Genomic DNA, 18,333 nt, shown 5'->3' with positions numbered 1-18,333 from the left:
TTTCTGATTACTTTGTGGAGAATTTACTATGGAGGAGCATGGGTCGAAGCAGGGAGTCCTCAAGGAGGCTCTTGCAGTAATCATGAGCATGAGTGGTGATGGTGGCTTGTACTAGGGTGGTAGCAGAGGAGTTGGTAGTAGAAGTCAAATTGTGGGTTTGTTTTGAAGGTAGAGCCCAAAGGATATGTTGAAAGTTGGGTGTAGGAGACAGTATGTAAGAATAGAGGTGTAAAGGATGCCCCTATTGATTTTCAGCAGAGCAACTGGAAGATGAAATTGTCATCAGCTGATAGTGTTGGATAAAGGGATTTGAGGCTGAGGCCGAGATGTTAGGGACTCAGTGTTGTAGATTTTAAGTTTGAGTGTCTAATAGACTTCCAAATGGAGGTGTGGAGTTGAGTAAGCAATTTTGACAATCAAAAATCATGATCCCACCAGGCTCCTCTTTCTCTGGGCATTCTCCAGGTAAGAACACTGGAGTGGATTGCCCTTCCCTCTCCCCCAGCGGGGATCTTCCCAACCCAGGGAGCAAACCCAATTCCCCTGCATTGCAGGTGGATTTTTTACCATCTGAGCCACCAGGGAAGCCCCAGTTTTTCGTAACAATTATTTATTGAGTACCTCTATTTGATAGTTCAGATGGTAAAGAATATGCCCACATTGCCAGAGGCTGAGGTTGGATCTCTGGGTCGGGAAGATCCCCTGGAGAAGGAAATGGCAACCCGCTCCAGTATTCTTGCCTGGAGAATCCCATGGAAAGAGGAGCCTGTCAGGCTACAGTCCATAGGGTTGCAAAGAATCGGACTCGACTGAGCAATTAACACTTCACTTCTATTTGATACTAGATGATTGGGGGCTACAGTGATAAGCAAATATAATTATGGGCTCAGTCCTTACAGAAATTAACATATAGTGTGGTAGACAGATGTTAATTAAGTAATGATGCAAACATTTTAAGCAACAGTTGCAAATGCTATGAAGGAAGGGCATCTAGGACCAAGCCGGCAGACAGTGGGGCCCGCTGACCCTGAGGGGGAGGGAAGGCTTTCTTGAGAAAATGACGGTTGAGCTATAATTTACATAGACTAAAATTCATTCATTTAAATTGTATAGGTGGATGAATTTCGACTAATCCTTGTGACCACTGCTGCAGTCAGGATATAGAATAATGCTACCATTCCAAAAACATTCTCTGATGCCTGTTTTTTGGCCCACTTTGAACTGGGTTGTCTTTTAAATTGATTTGTAGGGGTTCTTCCTATATCCTAGATACAAATCTTTTACTGACTATATATATTGCAAATACTTTCTTCCAGTTTGAAAATTACCTTTTTATTCTCTTTATGGTGTCTTTGGATGAACAGTTTCTAATTTAAATGAAATCCCAGTTTATCAGTCTTTTTCTTTTCTTTTCAGTGTCTTGTTTATAAAATACTTTCTTGTATAAGGGTCAGGAAGATATCCTTGCTTCTGAAAGTTCGTTTATCCATGATTCATTGCAGATTAAATTTGTTTATGATCTGAGCTAGGAGTCAGGGTTCATTTTTGTTCGTATGATGTTCAGTTTCTCCAGTACCATTTATTGGAAAGATCAGTTTTCACCCATTGAATATAAATAATTTTGTTGTAAAGTGGCTGTGAGTGTGGGGCTGTTCCTCAATTCTTTTATTCTGTTGGTCTATCAGTCCTTGCATCAGCCACATACCTGAACACTACATATCAGGTAATGTTGTTGTTCTAGAATCCTGGCTGTTCTAAGTCTTTTGTATTTCCATGTAAATTTTAGAGTTGGTTTGTTAATTTCTACAGAAAGCCTACTTGGATTTTGATTGAGATTACATAAAATCTCTAAGCCGACATTGGAGAAACTGATACATCTCCACAATATTTAGTCTTCCAGTCAATGAGGATGACATATCCCTCTGTTTAGTAACCCTTAATTTCTCTCAACAATGTCGCAGTGTAGAAGTATTGCACATCTCTTGCTAGATTTATCTCCTAGCTAGTCACCGTTTTTTGGATGCTGTTATACATGGTATCATTTTCAAAATTTTAGTTTTCTAGTTGTTTATTGGAAATTATAGAAATTATATATATACACACACATATATAGGGGTGTGTATATATATATACCTTGTCTCTAGTTACTTTAGTGATTCTAACAGTTCGTTAAAGATTCTCTTGCGTTTTCTATGCACTCAATCGTGTTATCTTTGAATAATAATTATATGTCATTACCAATCTTTTATTTCCCTCCCTACTTTATTCTTTTTTTATACTGTTGATTTGTTGGTTTATTTATTTTGTTGAATGTACTGTGTTAATGAATATACTTGTCTTGTTCCTGAATTTTTATTTTCTTCCTGAAAGTCCAGTATTTTCATCAATAAAAGATGATATTGAGTATACATTTTATTTTGTAAACTAGATTTACTAGGTTAAGGATGTTCTCATTCTCAATGTTTTAAAGTCTTCAGTGGATGTTGAATTTTAACAGACAGTTTTCCTTTATTGAGATGATTATATGAATTGTATTTTGGTAATTAGGTGAGTGTTACAGTGGTTAATTTCCAGAAGTTAAATTAGCCTGCTTTCCTGAAATAAACGCGGTTGTTGCTGTGATGCATTGTCTTTTTTATGCAGCCTGAATTTGACTTGCAAAAGTTCAGGGTTCAGGGTCTTTGTGTCTGTTCACGAGAAATATTGGCCTGTAAATTACTGACTTGTGATGTCATTGTCGGGTTTCGGTATCGGAGTTTTGGTGACCCCATTAAGACTTGGAAATTGTTCCCCATTTTTGTGTTCTCTAAAAGACTGTGTATGGTTCCTTGAGTTCTGTACTTGTCTTATTTTATTTCCTTCATTATACTGTTTGGGGTTTGATTGCTGTCTTTTCCTGGCTACTACAGATGGAAGCTTATATCATTAATTTTTCAACCTTTCTTAAAAATGCATTTTAAATATGCATTTTCAAGCTATAAATTTTCATGGTTTAGCTGTATCTCTTATTTTTTTTTTTTTCTGGCTGCTGCTGCTTTTTTTTTTTTTTTTTTAAATAATTATTTATTTGACTGTGCTGGGCCTAGTTGCAGCCTGGGGGATCTAGTTCTCTGACCAGGGATTGAACCTAGGCTGCCTGCTTTAGGAGCTCGGAGTCTTAGCCACTGGGCCACCAGGGAAGTCCTGTCTCACAAATTTTGATGTTGCATTTTCATTACCATTCATTCATTTCAGCATATTTTCTAATTTCCATTGTGATTTCCTCACTAACAGGTTATTAGTTTTCTGTCACTGATTTCGAGTTTAATTCACTGTGCTCAAAACATATAACATGTGATTTCAATCATTTGTTATTTGTTGACTTCCTCTGTGGCCCCGTGTATAGCCTAGTTTGGTCTACATTCCTTGAGTGTTTGAGAAGAATGTGTATTATGCAATTGTATATAGTAAGCTAAGCATGTTAATTACATTGAGTTGTTAATGGTGTTGTCAAATCTTATATTCTAAGGCTCTTTATTGCTATTAGATGTTTTTTTGTCCTGTCAGTTACTAGAAGTATATTAAAATCTCCAACCATTATTATGGATTATTTGCTTTTTCCTTTTGATTCTGTTAACTCTTAGGATATAGATTTTGAAGCTGTGTTATAAGATGTATGCAAATTTATGATTGTTACATTCCTGGTTAATTGGTCCTTTCATTATAGTAAACTGTCCCTTTAGTTTTTCTAGTAGTAATAGTTCTTGATTTGTCAACTGATATATAGTGACATCACCATACATTTAATTAATGTTTATATATTATTCGTTTTCTTTTAACATCTATATGTCCTTAAGTTTAAAGTAAATCTCTTGTAAACAGAATATAGTTGAGTGTTTTAAAAATTCAGTAATATTTGTTATTTTATTGAAATATTGAATATAAATATGAAATTGAATATGGATATGAAATCTGAGAGGTCCATAAATATTTAATGTAGAACATGATATAATAGGTTCTGAGTTTGTCAGCCTGATACTGGTTTTCTATTTGTCTTTTTTTGGTCCTTCTTTGAATTAATCAAGCAATATTTGTTCTTTATATGTGTATAGGCATGTTTAAGTAGTTACCCAATAGATTACATTGTGCAAGCTTGGTTTATTAGATTCCAGTCTAAATTTGTACTTCTAACACTTGCTGAAAAATACAAGAAATTTATAGCAATTTAACTATTTATTCTATTGTCCTTTATGTTAGTCTTGTCATATTTTATACTTCTACATATCTTTAAACTATACTAGTCATTGTTACTGTTATTTTAAATGTTAATGTTTTTATTTGTTTACATATTTACCTTTCCATTCCTTTCTGTTAATTCCTTTAGTTCTGTGCTTCCGTCTGGGGCCATTTTCTTTTAGCTGGATGAATCCTTTTCAGTTGAACAAGTTATCTCAGTTTTTCATCTGAAACTATTATTATTTCATCTTCGTATTTGGAGTATATTTTCTCTTAGTATAGAATTCTAGGTTGGTTGATTTATTATTTTCTTTTTCTGTCTTAGCACCTTAAAGATCTTGGTTTTTTGTATTCTATTTCCATTATTTATGGTACAGAATAGGTTTTTAGTCTGATTGCCATTCCCCTGAAGGTAATGTGACTTATTTTCCCTGGCTGCTTTTAAGGCTTTCACTTTGACTTCGGCTTTTAGGCCTTTGACTCTGATACGTCTAGCTATGTTTGGTTCATATCCTGCTGAGGTTTGTAGAGCTTCATACGTTTGCTAGAGACTCATGTCTTTTGTTAGGTTTGGAAAATTCTTGACCAGCGTTCTTACTGCTTATGTGTCATTTTCTCCACTTTTGTAACTCCAGTTAGATGTGTGTTAGGCCTTTTTAGCATGACATACATGTATTTAACACTTTTGAGTTGTATTTTCTCTCCATTTTTTCTATCTTGATGTGTGATTTTATTTTACACTTTTGTTGTTCCACTTTACTCTTTTAAGAATTGCTAGGCTTTGCTGAAATTCTCCATTTATCCTGTTTGCTTTTTGCCTGGAACATATCAGTCATTATTAAGGTCTCTCATATAACTCTAAAATGTGAATGACCTATGTGTCTTTTTTCCGTTTTCTGTTATTTCTGTTGGTCATCCATCTACTCTCTTCTTTTTTTTTTATGGAGATAAAATTAACATAGTGTGAAGTTCACCATTTTAACCTTCTAAAGTACAGTCACCCTCAGATATTGTGGGTTCCATTCTTGGAGAAGGAAAGGCAACCCACTCCAGTGCTCTTGCCTGGAAAATCCCATGGACGGAGGATCGCGGTAGGCTACGGTCCATGGGGTTGCAGAGAGTTGGACACGGCATTCTAGACCACCACAATGAAGTGAATACTGCAATAAAGCTAGTCACAGAAACTTTTCTGCTTCCCAGAGCATATAGAAGTTGTGTTACACTGCACTGTAGTCTGTGAAGGGCGCATTGGCGCTGTGTCTGAACATCAGTGTACACAGCTTAATTAAAAAATACTTGATTGCTAAAAAAATGCTCACCAGCATCAGAACCGTGAGTTGTAATCTTTTTGCAATAGTAACATTAAAGAGCACTGCTCACAGACCACCGTGACAAATATAATAGTCATGAAATACTGTGAAAATTACCAGAACGTGACATAGAAACTTGAAATGAGCAAATGCTGTTGGAAAAATGGCACCAATATACTTCCTTCACACAGGGTTGCCACACATGTCTAATTTATAAAACATACACACACAGTATCGTTGAAGCACAATAAAGTGTGGAATGCTTGTATACAACTCAGTGGTTTTCAGTGTATTCACAGGGTATACAGCCATTACCATTATCTAATTTCAGGACACTTCCATCACCCCAAGAAGAACAGTCATGACCATTAACCATCAACTCTAGTTGTCACCTCTGCCCATCCCCCTGGCAAAGACTGATCAGTCTACTTTCTGTCTCTCTGGCTTTGCCTCTTCTGGACAGCACATATAAATGGAATCATACTACGTATGGACTTTTGAGTCTGACTTCGTCACTTAGCGTAAGATGTGTCTGTCCTGTGTATCAGTACTTTACTCCATTTTGTGGCTGAAAAACATTCCATTGTGTAGATAATTTATCACATTTTGTTTATTCATTCATTGGTTAAAGAACTCTTAGTTTTTTTCCCTACTGTTTGGCCATTTTATGAATAGTGCTGCTGTGAACATTCATGTATAAATATGGTGTGAATGTATGTCTTTGGTTCTCTTGGATCTATACCTGGAGAGGAATTGCTGGGTCCTTTGATAGCTCTGTGTTTACCTCTTTGAGAATCTGCTCAAGTGTTCGGCACAACAGCTGCACCCTTTTACAGTCTCTTCAGCATGTATGAGAGTTATTTTCTCCACTTTCTTACCAACACTTGTTATTTTCTGTAGTTTAAAGAAAAAAATCATTGCAGCCATCCTGATAAGTGTTGGCTATTTCTTCTTATTTTTTGTAGAATGCCTTTTAATTTTAATTGAGGGTTTTTGGACTTGGTAGGGCTGATCTATTTAAATTGTGATCTTAATCCAAGTAGAGGCTCTTTTGAAATCTTAACAGAGGGATTGGCTTGTTTGAAGGCCCTTCTGATGTGCTGGGGCCTCTACTCCAGTCTTTGTCTCCCTTGAACAGGGCAGAGCTGAAATCTCAGCTCTTTTTTGTCGTAATGGCTGTTTTCTGCTAGTTTTCTTGAATCTCCCCCTTCTTTCTGGTTCTTTCTCTCTGGGACTTTGTTCTTTAGTTTCCGGCTCTCTGGTGGCCAAAAATCTCCGTCTTCTCTCAGTCTAGTGGGACTGCCACCTCTTGCGTGGGCTCCGTTTTCTGTTCCACAGTGAAGTCAGGAAAAGCCAGCGTGGCTGTGGGGTTGTGTTGTTTCCATTTTTCCCTTCTTTTAAGAGTTGTCTCCCCTCTTGTTCCTCTCTGTGTACATTACTCTTCAGTGCCTTCAAATGCTTTTTCCTTTTATCTAGATTTTATTTTTTTAGAGAAACAGTTTTATTTAATTTTATTTTTGCCATTTTCAAAAAGTACAACTAACCAGGTAAAGAAGCACAAATATAAAGTAATGAGTCTTGGAAAACATAGACAGAATACTCCTTGACGTAAACCACAGCAAGATCTTTCTCGATCCACCTCCTGGTTTCAGAACTTGATGAAGCTCAGGTTCTTGATGTCTCATGGCAGAAAGAATTCTGTGAGAACCAAGTGATAGGTAAGAAATGGATTTAGAGAAAAAGACACTCCACAGACAGAGTTTGGGCCATCTCGGAAGGAGAGAGTGGCCTATCTGGATTTTATAGCTTTTATTAGCAAGAGGGTTAGTTTGATACAAGCTACTTTATTTTGATGGGAACTGAGAACACTGATGTTTTATGAGTTGAATCACTTGAATCACAAGAAGATGAGAAACTGATACCTACTGAGAATGAGAGCATAAATTCTTGAACAGAAAATTTGGACAAGATAATAGGAGGAAGGAATTGGATTTTCGAACTAGAGGGTCAAGTCAGCCATATTGAAGGAAGATAAAGGGTGATTTAAAAGTGAGATATGTGACACCGAGTTGATGTTTGGTAATTTTCTTGAAAATGGAGCAAAGTATTTAAAAGAATACAAATTGGATAAAGAATTTAAGATAAGACTTGAAGAGGAGATATTTAATAAGCAGTTATTGGGTTCAGTAGTGGAAGAAACTAAGATTATGAATTTAAGATTTTAAATCTGTTTAATTTTGTAAATGTTAGTGATTATGAGGTGGTAGGAGATTTGAGTGTTTACACGTGATGTCTAAGGAACCATGTATGTCTGGTCAGTGTGCTAGGGAGGACTGTGTTTGCAAAATCTGGGTAGTATAGACACAGTAAACATGTCAGAGGAAGACTGAAGTTGTAGAAATGGACATTCTGTTTAGAACACAGACAAGTAGAGAAAGAAAGCAAAATAAATCTGTAAAGGTAAGATTTCCGTATCCTCTTACAGGCTTAAAAAACTGGGGTTTGGAAAGAAACTATTATGCTTTCTCTACCCAAAAATCCCCAAGAAGGGAGCCAGGTTTACAGACCACCTTATCTTATATCTGTGTTTTTCCTTTTGCCCTTTTGTGAACTCTCAAGGTTAGTCAGTGATTTTCTTCACACTTTCATTAGGAAATTTGCCAAAGGCATCCTTTTGAGGCAGCTGTCTGTGTACCCTTGGAGGCCGTCAGTAATGTTTCCAATCTATAGGAGTAGTCGGCACAAAAATGTTGGGCTGAGCTGCATCTTTGTGGTTTGAAACATTCCCCCTCCAAAGCCACCCCCTCTCCCAACAATATAAAATGTATCACATTTTGACGTTTCTGTACCTTAGTCTTTTGTTACTGTATCTTTTCAAGTGAAATAACCACTAAGAGTAAATATATCCAAATATATCAATAATGAAAGGAGACTTGATTTTTAAAGTATAATTGAAATAGCAATAGTGGGCACCTTAGAAATCTTTATAGATAAACAAGAATTCTTTTTGTATCGAATGTTATGATTTTTAAATTTTCACTGTAAAGTAAAATATACCTGAATTGTGGTTCTTCTTTTGGTCTAAGGTGGTCAGAGGATACATCCATGCTGATGATCCTATGAAGTTTTTGGAGCGTATTAAACACAATGTGAATAAGCCCATAATTAAAATGCAATAGAATAAGTTGAAACGCATGTGTGTTTTTGTTCCTGTTCACTTGAATAATATAGGCAACTGTTACACCATATGCATCTTTAATATATTAGTCTGACTGTTTGTCTTGTTTTACTAAACTGTCTTCTTTCAGCCACCCACACAGAATATGCCTATGGGTCCCGGAGGGATGAGTCCGAGCGGCCCTCCCCCACCTCCGCGCGCTCACAACATGCCTTCAGATGGAATGGTAGGTGGGGGTCCTCCGGCACCACACATGCAGAACCAGATGAACGGCCAGATGCCTGGTAAGTTTCTCTCCTCTAAGACATTAACACCAGAGTTGCTTAGCAACTGAAAAGACATGGGGGCTCAAGGGATACTTAGATTGTTGATGACAAAACTGCTTTGAATGCCCCCGAGTCCAAGCTCTCTTAGAGTTTGTTAGCTACAGAGCTACGTGACCTGTATTCAGTGTTTATCAGGCTGCCCTTGGGCTTTGATGTAGCTGACACACAGCATTCCTCTGATGAACAGAACTGGCTAAATTTAGTCTGTCTGAAACTATGCAATACAGCTGGCTTTAGAAGCTTTTGGTGGGGGGAAAAGGCATGGCATCATGGCTTAAGAATTAAAATGTTTATAAAAATGTATTGTAGCATTTCTCTGAGTTTTGTGTTTACTCGAAATTTTACTGGTCTCAGAAACGGTACTGTTGGAAAAATAACACATGGGGAGATAAAACGAAACACTCTCTAAAGTGCTAATGTATTTAGTATTTCCTCATTGGTCTATTGAAACTGAGCTTGGATTTTTATGAATATATATGTTTATAGCATAATGGAAATGTGGAAATTGAGCAAAATTAAAAGCTGAAAAGTGTCAGCTTTCTTATATAAAACATCATTTGTTGGTTATCCATTTTAAGTTTAAAGCTACTTAAAATATCTTTCAGACCATCAGGTGCTGATTTACACACCTTTTGCTGGGTTGAATTTTTAACCTGAAAAGTATCTTTAAATTATCTTGTTTTTGTAATAGTAGTCACACCCACACCCATAATTTTTGGTGGGGTGTTTTCTACATTTAATATGAGAATATTTTTACTTTCTAAAAAAGATTATTTTCATCAACATAAAGAAAGTATTATACAAATAGCAATAGTGAGAATAAATTAAAATCACAGAGAAGTTTATTTTTTTAATTAGTAGTATTAGCATCTTTAGGATAGTATCAACTGATTGTGTTGGTAGCATTGGTGTTCAGGGTCTTTGGATGCAGAAAGCACAGAGCAAAAGAGGCCAGGTCACCTGGCTTCCTGGAGAGCGATGTGTGATTGATGGGTCATGGAGGAGGCTGGGGTGTTTTGGCTGGGGTGTTTTGGTGGCAACTTTCTCTTTCTTGCCGGGGCTTCCACAGTCACGGCCCACATGGCCCTCACCCCACGTGGAGGCAGGATTAAAGACATAACAGCTTGTTGGTTGTAGTTAGAAGGAAGCTTCCTTCTGGTTGTAGTCAGAAGGAACTGGTTGTAGTCGAAGGAAGCTTCTTGCTCTGACCACACTTAGATCATCAGGACACGTTGTTTTTAAAACTGTCAGAGTAGTGCCAATGCAGGTTAGTAAGTCAGGGGAGTTTTGTGATTTTTTTTTTTTTTAATAGTGGTGCCTTTAATTAGGAATTCAATTCAACTTCTCCAGGTAACATTCACACCAAAGGCTGAGGAAGCAAGTGAGCAGCAGTGTAATTATTGTTAACATGACATTTGGTTTTTGTGTAAGGCCATCTGGAATAAGATATCTCTTTATGAGCCAGGGATTTTCAACAAGTTATGACCTAGGTTGTCTAGAATACTGGAGAACTTCTAAAACAACTCATAGTTAGAAAGTTTACAGTTAGGTGTAGGAGAAATTGGAAGTCCAGTTAGTTATATTGTTTTTATTTAATAGGTTTCTTATGGTAGTTAGCCAACCTTTTTATGCACACAAATTTGTATCTAGGCTTTTGATTTCTGATTTTGGTTGTGTTTTTAATATTTTGTCTTGTAAGTAGTAGTGCTTTTATATGCTGTTTGATCTTGATCACATATCTTCCTTTAAAATAAATTTAGCTGATTAAAAAAAAATTAGATAATATATGCCTGCTGCTGCTGCTGCTGCTGCTAAGTCGCTTCAGTTGTGTCCGACTCTGTGCAACCGCATAGACGGCAGCCCATGAGGCTCCCCCGTCCCTGGGATTCTCCAGGCAAGAACACTGGAGTGGGTTGCCATTTCCTTCCCCAATGCATGAAAGTCAAAGGTGAAAGTGAAGTTGCTCAGTCGTGTCTGACTCTTAGCGACCCCATGGACTGTGGCCCACCAGGCTCCTCCGTCCATGGGATTTTCCAGGCAAGAGTGTTGGAGTGGGGTGCCATTGCCTTCTCCTTCCCACTTCCTTACCTACTGGGAAATCATAAAGTACATTCTGTTGCCAATTTGAAATGTTTTTTAATTATTCACTCCATCCTTTCTCATTGGGTCGCATATCAGGAGTGAGGGGAAGGACTCAAATCAAACTCCTTAGGCTTGACTCTTAAAAACCACTACTTTGCCATTTTTGACAAAATTATAAACCTCTTTAAGCCTCATTTTTATCCTCTGTAAAATGGGGATAATACTAGTTCTGACTTCATAGGGATGTTGTGAATGGTACCAAAATCAAAAGGTGCGAAAAGACACACAGCCCCTCTCTACCCAGACTCGTGTTCCAGATAGTCACTGGTGTCTAGTTACCCCTTAAAACATGTGCTGGTGTACATTCTTTCTTCTTTTTAAAACACAAATGGTAGCATATGTTAGATAGTATTATATTTCATATTTTTACCTCTTAAAGATTTCCCTTAGATACCATAAGTATATAAAGATATATTTTGGAGACCACTCAGTATATAAAGAGCTGCCTCATTGTTTTTGATGACTGTATTACATTCTTTTTATGGATGCCTCGCATTTATTTGGACAGTTTCCTTCTGATAGAAATATAGGTTATTTCTAGTCTTTTGGTATTAAAAATTACACTCTTGTGAAAATGTGAAATATAAATAAGTAAACAAACTTAGAATTTTGTATCCATATACACTCACAAACTTGTATATTTATAGGATAAAGTCCTAGAACTGAAATTGCTAGGTTAAAGGTATATACATTTTATAATATGGTAGTTATTGCCATATTGGTCTACATAAAAATAGTACTTACTTATACATTTATAGTCTTCCAATGAATTATGAAAGTGCTTTTTTCTTCATAATATGTTTGGAACAAAACTTTTGATCTTTGCAAATCTAAAAGTTGAAAAATGGATCTCATGGTTTTAATTTGCTTTTTTACTATATTAAATGAAACAAGGAATTTTCTCATATTATGGCCCTTTTGTAGCTTTTGTGTGGACTGATGTTTCATGTACTTTGCCTGTTTATTGCTGGTGGACTTTTACTTACTTAGTTTATATGTTAAATAATTGGTTTGGTCTGTGATATTTCTTGTAAATAATTTTTCCCAGTTAATCTTTTTATTATTTAATTTTGCTTTGTTTCTCATGTGCAAATGTTTTATTTTTATGTACTCTAGTTTATAAATCTTTCATAGTTCTGAGTTTTCTTGCATACTTAAGAAAGCGCTTCCTTCCATTCTCAGTTTATCTTAGAAATTCTCCAGTTTGAAATACTCTTTTATGGTTTCCTTACTTTTTCTTTCTTCTTTTACATCTGGACTTAGTTTTGCTAGAAAAAACATGGTAGGGATCCAGCCTGTGTTTTTCCAGATGTCTACTCAGTTGTCACAACATCACTTATTGAATTATCTTTCTTTTGCTCACAGATACTTAATATCAGAACCATTGTCATTTACCAGATAGTCCTTTTGGGTCAGTTTTTAGATTGTGCTCTAGGTTCATTGATCTGTTAATTTGTTCATTTATGTGTTAGCACTACACACTTTTAATTCAGCTTTATATATTTTGGTCTCTTATAAAGCAAGTCCTCCTTCATAGTTTTTTTTTTTTTTTTTTTTAATTTTTCTAGAATGTTTCTGGTTTTTCAAAAGCATCAGTTTCTTAATCTGTAAAATGAGAATAGTAGTCCACCTCACAGTATTTGCTATCATTCAAGTAAAGCATTTACTTTTTTTGCTATTGATTAAATACTCAAGTTATCATTTGGTAGCTTTTTAAGGTACTTTTGTATAGATCATCTGTTTAACTTTCATATTTTGGTTCTGATCACTTTTCTTCAAGGGCCCAACCATATCCCTATGCAGGGACCTGGACCCAATCAACTTAATATGACAAACAGTTCCATGAACATGCCTTCAAGTAGCCACGGGTCCATGGGAGGTTACAACCATTCCGTGCCGTCATCCCAGAGCATGCCGGTACAGAACCAGATGACCATGAGTCAAGGGCAGCCCATGGGAAACTACGGCCCCAGACCAAATATGAGTATGCAACCAAACCAAGGTAAGTTAGCTTTCTTTATACCCTTCTCGACTAGAATGCTCCATTAGCTTTTGAAAATCAGTTTTTTCAAAATGTTAGCTGATTTTCAAAATCACAAGTTTGAAGTAAGTCATACTCAGAAAAGGAACATCAAGTTTGAAACCAGCTGAAAATAATTTTTTTCTTTTACATTTAGGAATTAAATTGCTCAGTTTAGCTCTTTAAGCTTATTTATTTTTATATTTTTGGGACAGTTTATTTGAGACAGTATTTTTTGATTTTGAAGCTAATTGGTGAATAACAGAACATTTGGTTAGACCTAGAGAATTGAGAAAATAGAATTTTATTAAGTACACTCCTTAAAAAGCATCTGCTCTGTGGTTCATTTTACTTGTGAAGAATATATTAATTTTCTTTGAATCTTGCTTGATTTAATGTTTTCTGATGCTGTGTTTCAGCATTAAAGGTAATTTTAAGATAATTTGTTGTTAGAATGTTCAGTGGAGGTGCTGCTGTATTCTTGTATTACTAGAGTGGTGTGAAGTCTATTAAAGTTTATTACCAATCTCAGAGAATGAAATTGTTATCATGTTTCTCTTTTAAGTATTCTTATGAATAATAACTAAAAACCAGTAAGTGGCGCTCTGTTCTGCTAATTGCCTGTTAAAACATCTGGCCTGTTGCCAGCTTAAAGCTATTTCAATTATGAAATGTGATGAGGTTAAGAGTCTCAGATAGAATTAAATGTATTTGCAATAAAATTGTCTAGATTTTGCTTATGAAAAACAAATCACCAAAATACACCCAGATAAAGGAAGTTAATGTTAATCTGTTGATTATTATTTTTGATGAAATAATATATTTTGATTTAAAAATCTACAGATATTTTCTATAATTTTGGTAAAATACACCAGAAACAAAGGCAGATAAATGGAACAAACTGTCAATGAACATAGCTTCACAGAACTGGCACTTATTCCATTCTTTTCCCCTGAAAGTTGTTGAGTGCCCATTATGGAATATTTCCTTTTTCAAGTTATATCAAATAAAGGTTCAAAACCACAGCAAGATCCAGTCAGTGCTAGATTAGGAGGGGTTCGGATGTTTCCTATACAGTTTGATTACCAGGAAAGAGAGCAAAAAAATAGCGATAGTGATTCTTTACAGCAACCACCGTAATGGTGGCACATTTCTTAGAAAATACGTGTGTGAAAATGGATGTTGCTGCAGTGGGGATTGATATGGCATCTTAAGATTTGAAGGGGCGTCCCAGGTGTCTCAGTGGTAAAGAATCCTCCTGCAGTGCAGGAGACCTGGGTTTGACCTGGGTCAGGAAGATCCCCTGGAGAAGGAAATGGCAACCCACTCCAGTATTCTTGCCTGGGAAATCCCACGGACGGAGGAGCCTGGCAGGTTACAGCCCATAGGTTCGCAAGAGTCAGACACAACTGAGCAACTGAGCATGCACTTAAGATCTGAAGAAGAAAAATAACATATGCAGCAATGTGTATGGAGAAAATAGTTTTACTGGTTTTGGAAAAAGGAGTTAAAGTTTTATAGGAGTTTCTGTTCAATATATAGCCACCAGCTATTACTGTTTTTTAAATTAAAATTATTTTTCTTTTATTGAGTTACAGTTAACATACAGTATTAGTTTCAGGTGTATAGCATAATGATTTAACAGTTTCCTGCATTATGAAATGATCACCGTAAGTCCAGTTACCATGTCATTGAACTAAATTGTTAAATCTTATTGACTGTATTCCCTATGTGTACATTATACCACCATGACTTACTTAAACCTGGAAGTTTGCACCTCTTAATCTGTTTCACCCATTTTGTGCATCACCCCCAACACCCCACAGTGTTCTTCTGAAAAATGTTATATTTGTATCAATGTATAGTTTTTTCTTTTTTTAGAAGTTATTTTACTTTTTCTTTGTTCTCATAATTTGTGAATTTAAGAATAGAAAATAGACTGTGTAAAACATGACTTTGAGGATCTGATTTAGAAATAAAAGCTGTATTTCAAACGAGAAAAGAGGATGTTAGGGAGGAAATTACCACTGTTTTAAAAAATCTCTTCAGGACAAATATAAAGCTTTTCAGTTAAATTTTGACAGTTCAGAATCAAGAACCACCAAAGAAAATTACAATTACCATGGAAAAAAGGAGGGAAAGTTATATGAGTTTTTAGCAATACTTGCTTTCTTAATCACAAATAAAAAACTTTTCAGTTAAATTTCTTATAAAAATATTTTGGAATTCCTTATAGAAATATTTTAATTACATGGTACCTGTTGGATTTTTAAAAACTTGTGTAGCATGATATAAATTTTATTTGAAGTTTTAATATTTATTTTATTATAAAACCTTTCCTTAGATAGTTTTATAAAAATAAGCTATATGTTTTACATTAAATTTTTTCTGTTTTGTGATAAATAGGTGAAAGAAATTAGAGGAGACTACATTTTAAAATATTTTAAAGAAAAGCTTAGAGGAATACCAATATTCTATAAAAGGAAATTTTCTACTTTAAAAATGTTTTGTTAATATTTGTTGAGATATTATTTGCTGTTCTTTGAGTTCATTCAGATTTCAAAACGTTGAGGCCTTTTAACTATCTGTTTATTTCTGTATACATATCTCTACATCAAGAGCTATTAGAAAAAAATGTTAAAACCACTTACTTTTTAATAATGAAATTTATTAAATATTTAATAATGAAATAGTGGGATTTCTTAGATTAAATATCTGTCCAATGACAAATGAAGGGGAGAAAAGCCAGTCCCAATAATTGTGTTTTAAAAACAAGTAACAATTATTTAACCTTTGTCACATTAATAATTATTAATTATTTAGGTGACATAGTTGGGTACTTTATCTGATGATGTCATAGTAGTTTTCTAAATAGAACATTGCAGGTCAAGACCTAGATGTGTTTTATTCTGGTAGTTTTGAAGTGGCTTTGTTTTTTACCCTCTCTCCTTTCCTTTCCTTCTTTTTTTTCTCCTCTAAGCAGCATAATAATTTATACTCATAGTTCCAATATAAAAGGGGACATTGTGTACTAGTGTTATAGTAAAAGTATCATTTCTGGCAATGAAATTATGGAATGTCTTTGGATGTCATTAATTCTCTAAAAGCTGTTTTCAGCTTTTAAATTTTTACTGAAAAGTTGAAAAATAAGAGTAAACCAAATTAATGCAAAGTCTAATATAGTGAAAACATGTAGACCTACCATACCAAACATGTCATTTCAAAAAACTGAATAAAAAATTGGCCCCATTAAATTTACTGATTACCATATTCATTGTCATTAAAAAATTATAAATTAAATGAACTTATATGACAGTGGCATTGCAGTTGATGCCTACTTTTAGTTGTAGTTTTATGCATATCTGTGAACTGAGAAAGCAGATGTTTTTAAATTTAGCATTTAGTGTATATTCTCTTATGAGGACTACTGTTTTTAGATGAGTGGTTTAACAAGTTTTTAATGTTAATTTCTTTCTTAAATTGCTGCACAATGTTGTAAATAGTTAATCTGACCTACTTCCTGTGTTATTTTAACTATTATCCAGATTAAGTTCAGTGATGTTCACTTTGAACTTTAGGAGTAAGGCTCATGTTCACAGTTGATCACCTTCTTACGTGTTGGATCTACTCACTTACGTAGAGAGCGTTGGCTCCACTGCAGTTCAGACAGCTCCATAGAGGCAGAGGTCTGCCTCTTTTGCTCTGGTATCTAGAACAAAACCTGGGGGTAGGCCTGCAGATCTGTCTTTTCAGTGAATGGGAACTGAAACCAAATGTTACATGATAACCCAGAAAGATATAGAGTTAGTGTCTTAAATACGTTTCTTTAAAAGTCTAATTAATTTGAGTAGAATAGTAGGCTTTCTGGAACAAAAGTTAACATTTGATAGAACCAGCATATTTTTCATTCCCAGGCATTAGTGATTATAGCTTTCCAGATTTTAACACCATTTTACTTACTTATTACATATTCAAACATAAGGATTTTCACAGATTGTTATGTTTGTGTTAAAGCATATATTTCACAAGTTCCAGGTATGGTATATAATTCTTCAGACTTGGATCCAAGTCTTGGCCTCGTAGATTACTGTGTATGGGCCTCTATCTAATTTTCTTAATTTCTTTAGGTAACATTAAGTGAGATGGTACATTCAAAAATCCTAATTCCATAATTTTTTGTATAATTTACATAAAATGAGAACAAGGGGTTTTGTAATAATGAAAACTTGAGATCTGTTTATTGGGGATTGTCTTCTTTAGCCATAAGACCTAATTTATTTCTGGCTTTAGTTTTGTTTGAACAGTATTAAGAAAGTCTTGATTCATTTAGCTAATAAGTTCCAAGTGATAATGATGTGCTCTAGAAGCTTGACATCAGAGTAGTGGGAAATTTTTCTTGAAGTACTTTTATCATATAAATATGAAGGGCAAAAAAATATTGTCATAGCCAGGCTTGTTACATTTACTCTTATTTTACAGTGGTTTATTATCAGTTATATATTCAGTTTTTTTAGAAACTGACAAAGTGATTACCAAAGTAGCTCTCCCATTTTATATCCCAGCAGCACAGGTCATGTGGGATCCGCTTTCTTCAGATATTTGCCAGCATTTGGTATTGTCAGTTTTTTTTTAATCTTAGCTGTTCTAAAAATGAGTAGTAGATCACATCTCATTGTGGCCTTAATTTGCATCTCCCCAATGGCTAGTGATGCTGAACATCTTTTCACGTGCTTATTTGCCATCTGTACATCCTCTTCAGTGAAATGTCTCTTAATGTCTTTTGCCCATTTTCTGGTTGAATTATTTTCTAACTGTTGAGTTTTGAGAAATCTTCATATATTCTTTTAGGATTAATTTAAAATTTTTTTCCCAGTTTTTTTTTTTTTTAGTGTAAAATTTCGAACATATAGAAAACTTGAAGGAATTGTACCTGTATAGTTGCCTCCTGCATTCTACTCATCCATTAATGGCATCTTTTTTTTAAATGCATTTCCGAGTGTTTTGCAGATATTATTACACTTTTGCACATTAATACTTTAGTCTGCTTAGCATTGGAGCACAACATTTAAAATTTTTTCTTTTAACAGTTTTCTTTTAAAATAAGATAACATTTACATACAATGAAATACAAAAATCTTAAGT

The 18,333-nt window shown here is 34.9% G+C and overlaps 1 protein-coding gene across 4 annotated transcripts in view; it reads left to right on the top strand.

Annotated features, from left to right (window-relative positions):
- SS18 (SS18 subunit of BAF chromatin remodeling complex) overlaps nucleotides 1-18,333 on the top strand; it is a 72,616-nt gene that overhangs the window by 28,959 nt on the left and 25,324 nt on the right. For all 4 annotated transcript variants that reach the window (XM_040264764.1, XM_040264765.1, XM_040264766.1 and 1 more), the window contains exons 4-5: nucleotides 8,834-8,987; nucleotides 12,952-13,173. In XM_040264764.1, coding sequence (XP_040120698.1) covers nucleotides 8,834-8,987; nucleotides 12,952-13,173 — 376 coding nt within the window. The remainder of the gene's footprint in view (nucleotides 1-8,833; nucleotides 8,988-12,951; nucleotides 13,174-18,333) is intronic.

This window comes from Oryx dammah, unplaced genomic scaffold, assembly GCF_014754425.2.
Source record: "Oryx dammah isolate SB20612 unplaced genomic scaffold, SCBI_Odam_1.1 HiC_scaffold_22, whole genome shotgun sequence".
NCBI classification, from domain to species: Eukaryota; Metazoa; Chordata; class Mammalia; order Artiodactyla; family Bovidae; genus Oryx; species Oryx dammah.
Note: the sequence above shows the minus strand (reverse complement) of the source record. Positions and strands in the feature narration are given on the sequence as shown.